Source organism: Microtus oregoni, unplaced genomic scaffold (genome assembly GCF_018167655.1).
Source record: "Microtus oregoni isolate MIOR12 unplaced genomic scaffold, Mior012 000063F_ref0000156, whole genome shotgun sequence".
NCBI classification, from domain to species: domain Eukaryota; kingdom Metazoa; phylum Chordata; class Mammalia; order Rodentia; family Cricetidae; genus Microtus; species Microtus oregoni.
In genome coordinates this window covers 7,120,390-7,137,493 of record NW_024543873.1, presented here as the reverse complement: position 1 = coordinate 7,137,493, position 17,104 = coordinate 7,120,390, and the positions used below count along the sequence as shown (strand labels likewise).

General features: G+C 39.8%; 1 protein-coding gene across 1 annotated transcript in view; it reads left to right on the top strand.

The window, feature by feature from the left end:
* Positions 1 to 8,871, top strand: part of LOC121439839 (E3 ubiquitin-protein ligase RLIM-like) — a 32,255-nt gene extending 23,384 nt beyond the window's left edge. The window contains 2 exon segments of the mRNA XM_041640452.1: positions 2,195 to 2,266; positions 7,392 to 8,871. Coding sequence (XP_041496386.1) covers positions 2,195 to 2,266; positions 7,392 to 8,871 — 1,552 coding nt within the window.
* Positions 8,872 to 17,104: the final 8,233 nt, after the last annotated feature.

The following is a 17,104-nucleotide window of genomic DNA, read 5'->3' as shown; positions in this document are numbered from 1 at the left end:
CGAGTGGGAGAATCATGGCCACTGCCTGATTTGGCTTCTTTATCCCAGCATTCTGTTCTGTCTACTCCACCTACCTAATTTTCTGTCCTATTAGGGCCAAGGCAGTGTATGTATTTAACCAAAGAAATTAATACAAAACAGAAGACTCTCCCCCATCATATTCTTGTAGCTGAGATGATGCCTAGACAACACAGAGCAGGAGAAGGGGCTTTTGAATCCTTGACCCTGTGAATTCTCCCTGGGTATTATGTAGGGTGGCCTAGACAGCAGACAGCAAGTATATGCCACCTGCATGGGTGCCCCTTATCAAAGAGAGGAGCTTTGTCAGGGGTGGCAAGGGCAGTGAAACCTGGCCTGGATGGTACCCAGAGGCCTGCCTGGTCAATTTGGGCATCCTACATTCCACATCCTGATCTGGCTACTTCTACTTGGATTCACCCTAAGCCACCACACCGCATTGAGCTTGGTACCCACTAGGTACACACAAGAAGGAGGTACATGATGATGTTGGTGGCAGGTGCCTTCTCTCAGACCCCTTGTAGTGTTCTGGGGATGTAGCTGTAGATCAGAAACATCTTCTGGCAGGTACAGGTCCCTGAATTGCAAGCACAGCATGGCTCAAGGGGAAGGCCATTTCTCAGAGAAAGCAAAGGAAAGAAAGGAGGGCCCTGCAGAAAGAGAGGAGAGAGGATGACAGGGAGGGATTTATGTGGATGACAGACACTTTGCCATAATGGTTACCTGGCCCTGAGACCCTGAGCACCTGGCCAGATATTCTGGGCTGTGTGTGTGGTTTCAGGGAAGGAGTTGTGTGTTCTGCTAGGGAGACTTGCCAAAAGCTAGAGGTTCCCTGGGCGGGCTTGTGCACATGATGTGGGCTGGCAGGCTCCACAAGGTCTCCAAAGGAACCCAGAGGCAACCCAGGATGCAGAATCCCCTGCAGGGTGGTTCTCTAACCCTGCCAGACATGGTGACTTCAGAACCTGAGAGGCTGTGCTTCCCTTGCCCAGCAAACCAAGGACTGTGGTGGATACGCAGTTCCCCTGGGTCCGGTTGCTCCCACACCACTCATGGGTCACAGAGACTGCAGGAGACTGGCTTAGGCACAGTGGGGGCACTATGGGAGCTACTCTTTAGCCAGCCCTCAGCCATGTCAGCAGAAGCACTGGGGAGCTGCGGGCAGAGAAACAATGCTGCTTGATGGCAGCAGTACACCGAGAAGGCCAACTGTCACAGGTCATGGGTGCACTCCCTCTGCCCTTTCCAAAGCAAAAATAAAGGAAATACAGTGCACCACACTCCAAGATGGCCACCAAATAAACAGCTAGGCCAGGACTGGCCAGAGATGGGTCTTTAGGCTACTATTTTGCCTGCCCCCACTCCCTTCCAAACGCAGGAACCCAGCAGAAGCGGTAGAAGTGGAGGTGTGCAGGACAGAGTCACCTTCACATTCATCAGTGGAGAAGAGACAAGATAGGGTACCACACCGTTGTAATCTTCCATGAACCTCCCTGCTCCAGCACAGAGAGACGATGCCCTGTCTCTCTTCCCATGGACCCTGGTACTTGTTTCTGTGACTCTCATTTAATTACTGGGAATTTTGTATGTCGTTGCAATCGCAAGGTTTAGGAGTTGGGACAAAAACCGGGGCACAATAGACATGCCATCCAAGGAGAAGAAGTCTACAAGCAAAACTCCAAAGCGCCCGAGGGATTCTCCCGATTCTCAATTTGATGATGACTTGAAGTCCAGTGTTCCCCAAAGGCTAGGTACAATCAGAGGGTTTTGTGAAAGGCTGCACCTACCCCAGGGGACAGTTTGACTGATCTCTTGGCAGGTGGTGCATAAGGGTAGTTCAGGCCCAGGATTATTGCTTCAGATTGCAGGATGTTTCCAATTCTGAAAACGGGTATTTCTATGTATCCCAAACTGGTTTGTTGACTTTAGGTTCCCCCTTGATCTTCTAACTTCAGGACTCCTAGCCAAAGCCATCCTCACTTCCAGCTTGTCTCCTGGAAAGATTTAAAATTACTTTAACCCTGGAAGCTTGTACAAATGCCTAACTAAAATATCCCCAGGCACATACCTGTTTTAATCTCACTTGTACACACATGCTGGATTTAAAAGTACGTTTCCTGTCTAGGATGCCTAGAAATTCCATAGACAACTTATTTTGTATTTTCTTTCTCTTCAGTGTAGTAGAAAACCTCGCGATTGATATCTGTGATGACAGTGCTTCATCAGAGCAAGATGAACAGCAGGCGAGGTAATAAGTGTAAACTACTGTTTGTTTGTCATTAGAAGACAGTTTCAGAAAATTCAACTCTTCTTTGTTAAACACCACATATTTATTTCCGAATAAAATAAATTTTTATATCTCATTTAAAAATTTCATACTTTTTTGTCTTTAAGGAATCTTTATTTTTAACATCAGAGAAAGCACATACACATTTTGTTCATGTTAGTAAGGGAATAAGAAAATGTCAAAAATGATTAAGTGTAAGAACAGTTAAACAAGTTGTAATACCTTCACATATAAAAGATACAACCACAAAGTAAGTTGAACATGTCTATGAATATCATTATGAATAAATCCAGAAAATCTTGCTATTTAAAGTAAATTGCCATGGATAAATAAATAAAAATGAACAAATTAAAAGACTTTAATATTTGTATATGCATGCACTAAAAGTAAAATAAAAATGATATATGTACTACTTAATTTACCACATAATTGTTTGTAACTATGAATAGCTTAGAGGTACATGATTTGGCATAGCTATATAATAGGCTTTAATTATCCTTACAGTATAATATTTATTTTTATTTTCTTTTCTGTTTATGTTTTGGAGATTAAATGTTACTGTGATTGCAGGTGAACTGTAAGTCATGGCAATTTTCCTTCCTCATCTAGCCTGTGCCATCACACGAGAGTCAAAGCATTCTATTTCTTAACTGAAAAGACTGGACACTTATTATTTTAGTACTGCACTTAAATCCTTCACATCTGCTATTTACTTATTGTTCAATTTATGCACTTCATTGAAATTAGTAGAAAGTCATCTTCTTGCTTAGATTTAAATATAAGAAATTATGGCAATATTTGAAGATGGAAGACATAACTTGTGAGATAAGCACAATGACCATACCAAAAAAAAAAGACTAAGGAAGACTATTTCTCCCACTGTCAGTATTCCTTAGTTGCTTGTTTCCTGAAGTTTTTATTTGTGTATAGTTTAGGACTTGTAGAGTTTCCCTGGCTATTGATTGCTTTGTTCAGCTCATCTTTAGATTATCATGTTGGTGACAACTTAGAAGTGTTTCTAATATCCCTAGAATTTTAGAGCAATCCCCTTGACTCTTTGACTCTTACAATCTTTCTACCCCCTCTTCCCCTCTAGTTCTTGGGCCTTAGGTATCATTGTATTAGGCATATAAGTGACATTATGTGAGCACGTTCCTTTTAGAAATAATATATGAGTTTATGTGTATCTCTTTCTCTCTCTCTCTCTCTCTCTCTCTATATATATATATATATATATGATATATATGAGAAATATATATATATATATATGAGAAAGAGAGAGTAATATATGGGAGGATTTGTAAGGAAAAAAAGGAAAGGGAATGTAATTACAATACCAAGAACATAAAAGAAGCAATTTAAACTCTTTTAATACCAAAATCTTACACATTCAGTTTTCAAACACAGAAAACTGAATTTGTCAGCATATTCATATTGCATTTTTTGAGTGTAAATTGTACTGGGGTCATTTGAGTGGCATCAGCATCATCACAGGTCCCTTTAAAACAGGGAAATTTAGGCAGATATTCAAGTCACAGGAGGACTAACCTAGGAAAAGAATTCATAAAGAAAGGTAGGTTTTTTTTTTCCCAGAACATTCAAAAGGTGAAAGGAACCATCATAGGAATGCAGGCAGCCACAAGATACCAGAAAAGGCAAAATCTGAATGAATTGAACATGATGCTGACAACAATTGTAGCATATCTCAGGCAAAGAACATAACAGAATAATAAGATGTATCTAAACGTGACAAGCGTTTTATTAAAACCTAAGTGAAATTTACTTATGGAATCACAGATCAAATTTGTATAAAATTTGAATTATGGAAATTTTAAAAATTCTAAATTTTACAAATTTGTGTAAAATTTGTATTAATTTTTAATTTCTTAATATGCTAACATATTAGATGCATCTAGGAATATAATTACATATAAGCATGTATTACAGTTTTACTAAACAACTTACATTTGATTTTTAAACTTTTGCAAGAATGTCTGTTGAAAAATCCTTTAAATGTCATCCTGAAACATTTTTATTGATACTAAAGAATTATTCTTCTAACTCAAACTATTATTATGAAAAGGGAAGAAACAATTGTAGAACAGAATCAGCCAAGACAACTTAGTAATGTCCTAGTCACAGTAAATACTAGTCTACTCATTTACACTTAAATTTTATATGACTATACTACTATGGAAATTAACCTGGTAGTAAAAAATGAATTTGCTTCTTGATTTTACCTGACTCCATCACTTTGACAATTTCATTCTGCTCTACATAAAAGTTAACATCCACTGAAATCAGTGATAATATGGAAACAAGAATGAGTCAAAGAAAACACAAGAAATAGAATGGGGATGAGAGAAAAAAAGGGAATGGGAGAGAAGAAAGAGGTGAATCTTTTTCTTGTGTTGTGGAGCAGCTATCTCCAGAGCCTTCTACAGTGCATGCTTTATTATTGAGCTACACACCCAGCACCTAGCTATATTTATCATCTTTGGGTAAGTCTAATGTTGATTTACATAACCCCATGTCAAAATTACTGTACAAACTTTAAATATGTGCAATTTCCTGGATGACAACTGTACCTTAAAAAAGCTGTTAAAAATGTCCTAGCCTCCCCTCCCCAAAAAAAGAGATGAATCTGGACTTCCTAGTTAGTTAAAGCTGAGCAGGGTTAAAGAGAGATGTTGCATCTGGAACTCATTTACATGTTGTTGTATTTATTTGTTAACGTTTATAAAACATCAAATCAAGCAAGGATAAATACAATTTAAAAATCCTATGAACGCATAAGCTTCCTTAGAGAGAAGCAACTAACAGTCCAATACAGTTATGACACCTATAAACTTGAAAGACCAGTTCAGTAACACAATGGGTTCAGTGGTAATTCTCATATCCTGGATGTAAGCAGTAGCTCTTAACTGCTTTTCAATTTTATTTTTATTTTCAAGTAATTTATTCTAATAAAAATGCTGCCCACCTGAATAATCATGATCCATTGCCCCTAATGTTCTCAAGATTTTTTTTGTTAAAAATTTCCACATTCTCCCCTCCTCCCATTTCCTTCCCCCTTCCTCACCCCTCCCCCTCCCTCTCCAGTCCTAAGATCAGTCAGGATTCCCTGTCCTGTGGGAAGTCCAAGGTTCTCCCCCCTCCATCCAGGTCTATCTAGGAAGGGGAGCATCCAAACAGACTAGTCTCCCACAAGTCCAGACCATGCAGTAGAATCAAAACTCAGTGCCATTGTCCTTGGCTTCTCAGTCATCCCTCATTGTCAGCCACATTCACAGAGTCCAGTTTGATCTCATGCTCCATCAGTCCCGGTCCAGCTGGCCTTGGTGAGTTCCCATTAGATCATTTCCACTGTCTCTGTGGGTGTATGCACTCCTCACAGTCCTGATTTCCTTGTTCATGTTCTCCCTCCTTCTGCTCTTCACCTGGACCTTGGGAGCTCAGTCCAGTGCTCCAATGTGGGTCTCTGTCTCTATCTCCATCCATCGCCAGCTGAAGGTTCCATTGGTGATATGCAAGATATTCATCAGTGTGGCTATGAGAGAAGGCCAGTATAGGCACCCTCTCCTCTGTTACCCAAGGACCTAGCTGGGGACATCCCCGTGGACACCTGGAATCCCCTCTAGAGCCAAGTTTCTTGCCAACCCTAAAATGGTTCCCTTAGTTAAGATACCTTGTTCCTTGTTTCTATATGCACCATTCACTCATATGGTATGAGTGAATACATACCATATTCATCTTTTTGGTTCTGGATTATGTCACTCAGTAAAGTGTTTTCTATTTCCATCCATTTGCATGCAAAATTCAAGGTGTGATTGATTCTACCGCTGAGTAGAACTCTAAAGTGTATATTGCCACACCTTCTTTATCCATTCTTCTATTGAGGGGCACCTAGGCTGTTTCCAGGTTCTGGCTATTACAAATAGAGATGCTATGAACATAGATGAAAAAATGCTGTTGTAGTACGATTGGGCATCTCTTGGGTATATTCCCAAGAGTGGAATTTTTGATCCTGAGGTAGGTTGACTCCCAGTTTCCTGAGAAACTGCCACACTGATTTCTAAAGTGGTTGCACAAGTTTGCATTCCCACCAACAATGGATGAGTGTTCCCATTATTCCACAACCTCTCCAGCATAGGCTATCATTGGTATTTTTGATTGTAGCTATTCTGACAGGTGTAAGATGGTATCTCAAAGTTGTTTTGATTTGCATTTCCCTGATCACTAAGAAGGTTGAGCATGACCTTAAGTGTCTTTTGGCCGTTTGAACTTCTTCTGTTGAGAATTCTCTGTTCAGTTCAGTACTACATTTTTTAATTGAGTTAGTTGGAGTTTTTATGTCTAGTTTCTTGAGTTCATTTTATACTTTGGAGATCAGACCTTTGTCTGATGTGGAGTTGGTGAAGATCTTCTCCCATTCAGTAGGTTGCCTTTTTGTCTTAATGACAGTTTCCTTTGCATTACAGAAGCTTCTCAGTTTCAGGAGGTCCCATTTATTCATTGTTATTCTGATTGTCTGTGCTACTGGGGTTCTATGAAGGAAGTCGTCTCCTGTGCCCATATGTTGCAGACTTCTTCCCATTTTCTCTTCTATCAGGTTCAGTGTGGACAGATTAATATTGAGGTCTATACACCGTTTGGACTTGAGTTTTGTGCATGGTGATAGATGTGGATCTATTTTCATTCTTCTATAGGTTGACATCCAGTTATGCCAGCACCATTTGTTAAAGATGCTTTCTTTCTTCCATTGTGTAATTTTTGCTCCTTTGTCGAAAATCAGGTGTTCATAGGTTTGTGGATTAATATCTGGGTCTTCAATTCAATTCCATTGGTCAATATCTCTGTTTTTATGCCAACACCAAGCTGTTTTCATTACTGTAGCTCTGTAATAGAGTTAGGAGGCAGGGATGGTAATGTGTCCGAAAGTTCCTTTATTGTATAGGATTGTTTTGGCTATCCTGGGTTTTTTGTTTTTCCATATAAAGTTGATTATTGTTCTCTCAAGTTCTGTGAAGAATTTAGTTGGGATTTTGATGGGGATTGCATTGAATCTACAGACTGCTTTTGGTAGAATTGCCATTTTTACTATACAAATTTTACAGCAAATTAAAGCGGGGAAGCCGCCACAGCAGAGCTCAGAAGAAAATAGATGCTGAGACTCTTCAGATAACATGTCCAATGGTGACTCCATAATAGATTGGCCTAACTCTGGCAGACAGACTGCCGATACAGCAAGAAGTGGTCAGAGAGGAAAACAGTCCTTGGGGGCAGTGAGCCAGACTAATCCAAACAGTGGTGATTTCAGATTCAGTTTAGAGACAAATGGTAACCATCATAATGTAAGCCAAATCCCAGAGAATGAAAATGAACCATCTGCTACATGTCTTAGTGTAGAAAACATGGACAGCAGCAGCCAAAGGCAAATGGAAAATTCAGCACCTGAGACATCATCTGCCAGAACACCTAGGTCAGAACGCAGTTCTGCTGAATCATTAACAGAAGTGCCTTCCACCAGAGGTCGGAGGAGGGCAAGAAGCCCGAAACCAGAACACCGGCGAAGAATCAGAGTCAGAGCTGAAAGAAGTAGGTCTCTGCACCCAGCAAATGAAATTCCACGAAGATCTCATCATAGCATTTCATCTGAGACTTTTCAGCACCCTTTGGTAAACGAAATCGAGGGAAGTTCTAGAGCCCCTCGCCATGGGACTTTGAGACAGCAGATAACTGGACCTGAGTTGCTAGGTAGAGGTCTTTTTGCGGCTTCTGGGTCAAGAAATTCTGCCGCTCAAGGGACAAGTTCTTCTGACACGGGTACCACTGGTGAAGCAGCAGGATCTGGTCAAAGACCTCCAATCATAGACCTTCAAGTCAGAACAAGAGTTCTGCTGGGAGAATACCGGCAGAGAGAGAGCATTGCTAGCAGAACTCGGTCAAGGTCTCAGACCCCAAACAACCCGGTCACTTATGAAAGTGAACGTGGAGGTTTTATACGCACCTTTACACTTTCTGAACGTGCAGGTGGGAGAACCTATGTGAGTACTGACGGGTTTTCCACTCTTACAATCTTCAATCCTGGATCAAGGGAAACTACATCTGTTCCGATTCACACCACGTTAAGGCAGAGAACGACACGTTTTGGTGAGCTTCCATGGAGTGGAAGAGGGAGCTCTGGTGGTAACAGCTCTGCTTCTGGCTCCAGCTCTAACTCTGGCTCCAGTTCCAATGGTGAAAGTTCAGAAATTAGCTCAAACATGTTTGAAGGAGGTAATGAAGGAGCCCGACTTGACCCCTCTAACGACAACCACCAACCTAGAGGACTCACCAAAGAACAGATTAATAACTTGGCAATGAGAAGTTTTGGTGAAAATGGTGCATTGAAGACATGTAGTATTTGCATTACAGAATATACGGAAGGTGACAAACTTCGTGAGCTACCTTGCTCCCATGAGTACCACGTCCACTGCATCGACTGCTGGTTATCGGAGAATACCACCTGTCCCATTTGTCGCAGGGCCGTCTTATCTTCTGGGAGCAGAGAAAGGGTGGTGTAATGAGAACAGAACTCTCAAAGCTGTGTAGCTGGAATAGTGACGTTCAAACAGAAATCACTTGCTTTATCTCCATGTTTTTGAGCAGTGCTTAAATATAAAGTCACAACCTGAATCGAGTCATCACTTTCCTAGGGAATCGTGTCTTTTCTCTAGTTTCTCTTTGAGGATAGAAAGAATATTTCAGACGTAATGTTTTAGGACTTCAGTGTTTGATTTCAGTACCAGATAATTGCTAACCTGTTACTGATAATTTACCCATGTACACTTGTCATTTTCCCTTTGTTACCACAAGATCTGCCTTAGCAGGGGCTCCTTTATCACACTGAGCTCTTTTTAGATTTCCCAAGCTATAAGAGGGGCATGAAGAAAATTTCCACTCAAGATTAAGTTTCATTATGTGTTTAGTAAGTGATTAATTAAAACTATACCATGCCCAATTATTAACGCAAATTCAGTCACATTCTGAGTATTGTTTGTTCACCTTCCAGATTAGGGGATGATGAACATACCAATGTAAATAGCACTAAACAGTTAGGATCTTCTAAGTGTATTAACAGTCCTAAGCCCATCACTGTGGCACACAATAGAGTGAACATAGATTTCACTGAGATATTTATCTTGTGGAAATATTAAAAAGCCTATGCTTGTGTAAGTAAAAATTCGCATTTGTTTTTTTCAAAACATAAAGCTATTTTGTAGAGGCTCAGTACTTTTCCAATGTACTGTTGTATTAACGCACTCAAAATTGTAACGTATTGTGCTTAGAAATGAGAACGGCTTTTGTGAGCTGTGATAGTAAAACAAAGACACCAAACAAAGTGTGAAGCTGCTTTTGTAAGTGTGTGGGTGATGAGAGCACAACATATCTATATTTAATATATTTGAGAACAGCTACTGTGACATGGAAAGGAAAGGACCATATAGAATCAAACTGTCCTAAAACCCAATGGAAACCATGGATTTTAACTTGGATTTTGACAGGAAGTGATAGAGGGTAAGAGCACTGTTCTGGAGAATGGACCATTTTCATGATGACAGTGATATAGGTATGAACTGGTTTCCTACAATGACAGCCAAAGCAGCTGGACCCAGTATTCAACTCAAATAGATGAAGCAGAAGATCCACAAATTTGGCAGAGCTGTCTTTTGTTTAAAAAAAAAACAAACCGCTACCACCTAGCACAAGTTAAATTGATGTTTTTACAATCTGCTGCTCAAAAACAGAAGGTGGAGGAAAGAGACTTCTAAACCAATTTTAAAGTAGGGATTTTAGTTGGTACAGATGGGTGTGCTTTTGGAAAAATCTCGGATTTGCTTGTTTTCGAGATTTATCATGTAAGGTAATAGTGCACACTTGTCAATATTTCATTGCTGTACCTAGCAGATCCAACATGCCACATTTAAAAGACATGTTCATAAATTAAGATATTATCTTTTATGGACAGTGAGGCATGTTGGGTAATTTGAAATTCAAATTCTAGTTGTGTTGCCCATATGTGAAGATGAGATGGCCAGCTCACATCTATGGACACACACATTAATTGTTCTCTTTTAGTGGTAAGACTAGAATGTGATAACCCCAGGACTCTTGCCTTTTTTTTCTTTTAGGACTGATTGGGGTTAAGATTAGCCTTGTTGGTTCCCCAGAGAAAGCTGCTAGGCGAGAAGAGAAGCTGGATTGAGCAGGCACATTCCTGGCCTTTCACCAAATGAGCTAACTACCCAGACTAGTCCGAGATTCTAGAAACTGCTTTACCCAAATCTGCTTACCCTCACTGATACCACCTTAGCAGTACAGATTATTTCAAAGTTCATTCTTACATGTTTTCCTCTGGCTATCATTTCTACCTAAGTGTCAAGGGAATGAAATTGTAAATTAGGTAGTTGTTTACAAAGAATATGCACTGCTCTTGCAAGGAAATAATGTCCAGACAAAGCTTAGCCTATTTTTTTAATATAAGCAGATTTCACTATTTATGGCTCTTATGTAATACATTTTTTATCTTTTTAAAAGAATTATCCAGGTAAAAGTCAGGATTCCTTTATATTTGTGAGTCTCAATGTCACCTTTCTATGGTTTTCAGATCTGTAGGATAGTCCTGATTAACTAAAAACAAATCCATTTTCCTCTTGGTAAAAATGTTTCAATTTAGGAGTGTTTATTTTCTATAGCTAAAAAACAGCTGACGCATATTCTAAACATGAAGTTTGTAGGGGAAGCCCAGCCAATCACCTTGCTTGAAGGGCGGGATCCCCTGAAGTTGTTATTTACTTATAAAGATTGCAGATGTGCTCCCGCCGCACCTTCTGTTTTCCTGCTCTCTGCTGGAAACTTGGTTATGTAACTCCTCCACTTATTAAAGCTGAATATTTTATAATAAATTCTGTCTGCCGTTCATTTACGTCATAACATTATGGCACCCGAACGTATGACTTTTTTGTGGATATCTGCCCCCGCCTCTGAGAGTGGCCATGGTGCTGAGGCCTCCCTTGCTGCCCCAGCCTCAGCCGCGGCTCCCGGCTCGTGCACACAGTGCCCTTTCAACTTCACCATGCTTTCGCCAGACGATCATCCTGCCCAATTGCCAGGCACACAGCTCCCTTCTCTGCTGGTCTGCTTCACCGGCTCTGACTTCCTGGCCACGTGGACTCAGATGCACCCCATCACCTACTGGCAGGCAACGGTCATTACAGGTAAAAAAAAAATTATCAAAAAATAAATAAGGAAAATGTCTGAAAACGTCACCGTTCAAGGTTTCCACTGCTTTTTTGACTACATCATGTGGGAGATTTTACAAGAGGTAGGTGTCTGACACACCACATCTATGGTTAATTCTGGGGTTGGTCATGTTTCTTGGTACTATATGGTTTGGTAATAGAAAAAATGAAAATGTTCTTACAAGATGAGTCCAGGATTCTTAGGGCAGAGGTTGAATGATTAAAAACAATTCAGACTGACAACAACCTCCTCAAGAAAGAGGTTGAGGTTCTCAAGGAAGAGAACTTTTTTCCTCAATCATTGTCAGAGTCTAACATGACTCTGTCAAATGAGCAAAATTTAGAAAAAGTACAGTCTGATATTAAGGAAAGAATCACTACTATGGAGGAGGGAACAGCTGATCTGGACCGTAAACTTCAGTCCCTAACTGTAGGATCTGAAACATTAACTGAGAGAATTAAAACTGCTGAATTTGACAATCAGATTTTGTCTAAAGAATATGACAGATTGGCTGACAGATTATCAATACAAGAAGGCACAATTCATGCCATGAAAATTTTATCCAAAGATGATATATTATCTCTAATGGACAAACATCATCCCTTAGAATCTTCAATGAAGGCTTTGGAGCATAATTCTGGACAGGAGATTCAGGCCTTGCAGAAGGCAATGGTAAACAGATTTGAAAAGATTGAGGAAATTCTAAATTCTGATAAATAGGAGCAGATGGTGGAAAGGCAAATTTTAACTCCATCAGTGAGTAAAACTCTCTGGGATAATTCCCACAAAGCTCTACCTAAAGCTCTAAATGCCTTTCCAGTAATAACAACAGAGAAAGTGACTGGTTCCAGAAACCCTAGGGTCGTCAAGGAACATACATGGGAACCCGTCCTTATGAATGATCTGAAAGAAATAAAACAGGCTGTTATGAGTTTTGGGCTACACTTCTCCTTCATTAAAGAGATGCTAAAAACGTGGTCTTGAAGCAACAAGGTCACTCCACGCGATTGGGTTCAATTGGTTTCAGCCATCCTAGAGAGTGGACTGCAATTGAATTGGAAATGCTTATTCAGGCAAGAGGCTAGACTTTTAGAACAGCAGGAAAGAGCCAAGGGAATTGAGATTTCCCTAGATCAAATTCTAGATGAAGGGCTCTTTTCTGACCCTCAGGAACAAGCCAATTATGATGAACACACCCTATCCATATGTACTGGCAGCCTTAAAGGTTTGGGACAGTGTTCAAGACCCAGGACAGAGAATGGAATCATATATCAGAGTTAATCAGGGCCAGAGAGAATCCTTTAGTGACTTTTTACAAACACTAACTAAAGCTGTACAAATAGGGATATCTGACCCAGAAGCAAGGCGTATAATAATTGAGTCTTTGGCTTATGAAAATGCAAATGTGGAGTGCAAAAGGATCTTGGGGCCTTTAAAGATCAGATCAGTGCCCTTGGATGAATGGGTCTTGCATACACTGAATGTTGACACATTTAACTATGGCACTGAAACATGGGTAGAAGAAGCAATTTCCAATGGTAAAAGAAAGCATCAAAATACCAAATGTTTTAATTGTGGCAAAATGGGTCATATGAAAAGGAATTGTAGACAACAGATTTCCAGAAATACTGATAATGCATCTTCTAGAAATAACAGAAACAGAAGGTTTATGTAGGAGATGTGGGGAAGGCAGACATTGGACGAATGAGTGCAGGTCAACAAGAGATAGAAAAGGGAACCTGTTACACACGGGAAATGTGAGGGGGGTGCCTTGCAGGCCCCCATGGCAAATGTGATTCAGTCATTTCTGGTTACTGCAGAGAATGTGTCTCGCCAGGAAAATTAGGAAGCCCCATGCCTACAGTTACAAGCAATAATGGCCTCAAGGATGAGTTGCTTGTATTTTGGCAAACTTCTATAAGTGATCAAAGACCAAAACTAAGAGTATGTGTAAATGGCATTTTTATTACTGGCCTGCTGGACACAGGTGCAGATGTAAGTATCATTACTCCTGAATCTTGGTATCCATATTGGCCTCTTCAGGATGTAAATGTTCAGTTCCTGGGAAATGGAACCCTATCTTGAGAAAGGCAAAACACGAGATGGGTTGACTGCATAGGGCTAGAAGGACAAATAGGAAAACTAAGGCCATATGTAGCCAATATTGCAGTGAATTTATGGGGTCGTGACCTATTACAACAATGGAATACCCAAATTAACATTCCTGCTGCTTCTAGAGCCTATATTTTTGAGAACAATATTAAAAGATGTTACAGATGGAGGAAACCATCCATTCGGGCTGTACAAGAACACGAAGCAATTGATGTCCCTTCAGAGATACCAACAGCCCTGCTTCTAAAATGGTTGACAGAAACCAATATGGGCAAAGCAATGGCCTTTAGCTGAGGAAAAGTTACAGGCTTTAGAAGGGCTGGTACAAGAGCAATTAGATGCTTGACATATAGAAGAAGCTTCCAGCCCTTGGAATTCTCCTGTATTTGTGGTTAAGAAAAAATCTGGTAAATGTAGAATGGTGACAGATCTAAGGGCCATCAACAAGGTTATTCAACCTATGGGCTCTCTGCAATCTGGAATTCCTTTGCCCTCTTTATTACCAAAAGGATGGCCTCTCATAGCTATTGATTTAAAGGATTGTTCCTTCACTATACCTTAACAAGAGAAAGATAGAGAAAAGTTTGCCTTCACAGTACCTACTTATAATGAGTCTCAACCTTCTAGGAGATACCAGTGAGCCGTTCTCCCACAGGGCATGTTAAACAGCCCCTCCCTGTGCCAATATTTTGTAAATCAACCATTGCAAATAATACACAAAAAAATTCCCAAGTCTATAATCTATCACTATGTGGATGATATTTTGTTATCTGATTCAAACATGGATACCTTGGAAAGACTGTTTGAAGAAATGAAGATAGTTTTACCTAAATGGGGATTGCAGATTGCTCCTGAAAAGATTCAGAAAGGAGATTCTGTTGATTATTTAGATTATAAAATAGGTTGGCAAAAAATTAAGACACAGAGACACAAATTAGGAGAGATCAGCTACAGACTCCTAATGACTTTCAAAGACTGTTAGGAGACATTTCCTGCCTATGACCAGCTGTTGGGATAACACCTGATCTAATAATTCATCTGAACAAAACCTTGGATGGTGATAAAGACTTGAACAGTCCCAGAGAATTAACAGCTGAAGCAGAAAAGGAACTGACAATGATTGAGGAAAAATTACAAGAGGCACATGTGGACAGGGTGAATCCAGAGTTCAATTGTATGTCGCCAACCTTGTTATATATATGTATGTATGTATGTATTTTTGATATTGATTAAGGTATAATGATTGTGTAGTTCATTTAAAAATGTAATGTATATAGGTTGTTAATTGATAATCATCGATAATAGTCAAGCTTGTAGTTATGTTAGTTAGATTTTCTAGATGTACATAAATATATTTCAGATAGACATTTTTCATATCTTTCAAAGACTACAGAATATGACATTTAATGTTTCAATGACTTAGGGCTTTTTATAACAATGAGACACTCTGCTCCTGGCAGCACCAATCTACTTCAAGAAGAAGATGGGCATCGAAGAGGATCTTTATGGAGTTTGATAGCCATTTGGGCAAGAAACTGATCTTGCCTGGACTATTGCATAAACTGGCCACAAAGAACCCACAGAGAGAGGACTGCTGAATCTGCCTAAAGGTGAGATGATCTTTCAGGGTTCCTGATTCACGAAAGAGTCTGCGAGACATTCTGTAGGACACAGCAGATAGTGACTGAACTACCTTTGAAATTTCCTGCTTCATGGAAATGACTTTGGATACTATGGGCCTGTAGGCCCAAGATGGATGCCCCAACGGTACAGAGGAACTTTGGCTGACTGTCTAGGCAGCGAGATGTCTCTCTGATTTCTAGAGTTTTTTAAGTTGCCTTACTTCTCATTTACTTAGGTAATATTATATCCTTCTGGAGTCTTTGATGGAGTTGAAGAATAGATAGAAATAGTTGTTTTCCTTTGTTATGATAAAAGATAAAGTAGATGTAAATATTGTAACTGTAATTCTTGTTTTATAACAGTTTTGTTATATGTAAATTTGCTATGTTAAGTTAAAGCCTTCCTTTTTTGTTTAAACAGAAAAAAGGGGAAATGATGGAGGAAGGTCATTGGTTAATAAAGAAACTGCCTTGGCCCATTTGATAGGCCAGCCCTTAGGTGGGTGGAGTAAACAGAACAGAATACTTGGAGGAAGAGGAAGTGAGGTAAGACGCCTCAGACAGATGCCACTTCCTCTCTCCTCTCTGGGGCAGATGCAATGAAGCTCCGAACCAGGATGGACATAGTCTAGAATCTTCCTGCTAAGCACACCTAGTGGTGCTACACATACTAATAGAAATGGGCCAAGCAGTATTTATATGAATACAATTTGTGTGTTGTTATTTTGGGGCATAAGCTAGCCAGGTGCCTGGTAGCTGGGCGGCAGAACACAGCCTGCAGCTCCATTCCACACAGGTATACCATATAATCCTACAGGTCAAGCAGTCATAGAAAGATCAAATCGAAATATAGAGGATATTTTAAACAAACAGAAAGGGGTTGAAAATACCTCCAGGAATAGGTTACATAGTGCTTTATTAACCTTGAGTTTTTTCAACACTAATGAGAAGGGAACAATGGCTGCAGAAAGACATTGGATAATGGCAAAGTCTACTGAACTAAATCAACCAGTTTATTTCAAGGATATGCTGACCTCACAATGGAAGCCAGGAGATGTGCTGTGTTGGGGAAGGGGTTTTGCTCTTGTCTCCACAGGACAGGAAAAATTGTGGATACTGTCAAAATTAATAAAGATTCAGTTTGAAGAGGAGAAGTCCCTTGGAAAAGATAAATAACAATTCATTCACAAAATGGCGATTGTACTGATGGTAAGAAATACATATAGGTTGTGGGCTGGGTTCTTTTCTTATCTCCGCAGATAAACACTCATCTTCAAAGAATTTAAGAGACCCTGAATATTTAAATACTGGTGGATGAATACTAGTTATGAGCCACTAAGGATCAGGAATAAAACTGAATAGATTCTGTAAGTATAATGTTTTAATATTTCTTATTAAGCATTTCTTTATAAATATGTAAGAGCTGGTTTTGGAATTGGATTATGGCTCAGTCCCTCTGCAATCCCAAGCCTGTTGATAAGAGATATCTCAGAGTTTCTGTCTCAGGTCAGGAGCCATGAAATGGGACAGAATACGAATAATAATATACTTGATAAACTTTCTTTGCCTTTCCTCATATCTGTGTCTTTCTTTATATGTCAGTATATGTCTTCGTAGTTAATGTTTAAATTTCCCATAACAAACAACGAATTTTCCTACAGTAATCTTTGAAGTTTCCAGGATGATGATAGGGCCCCACAACATCAACTCAACCTGGTTATTATGATGTCATGATTTTTTTAGCGCTAAAATTAGACCTGTTTTTTGGTACCAACTGCAC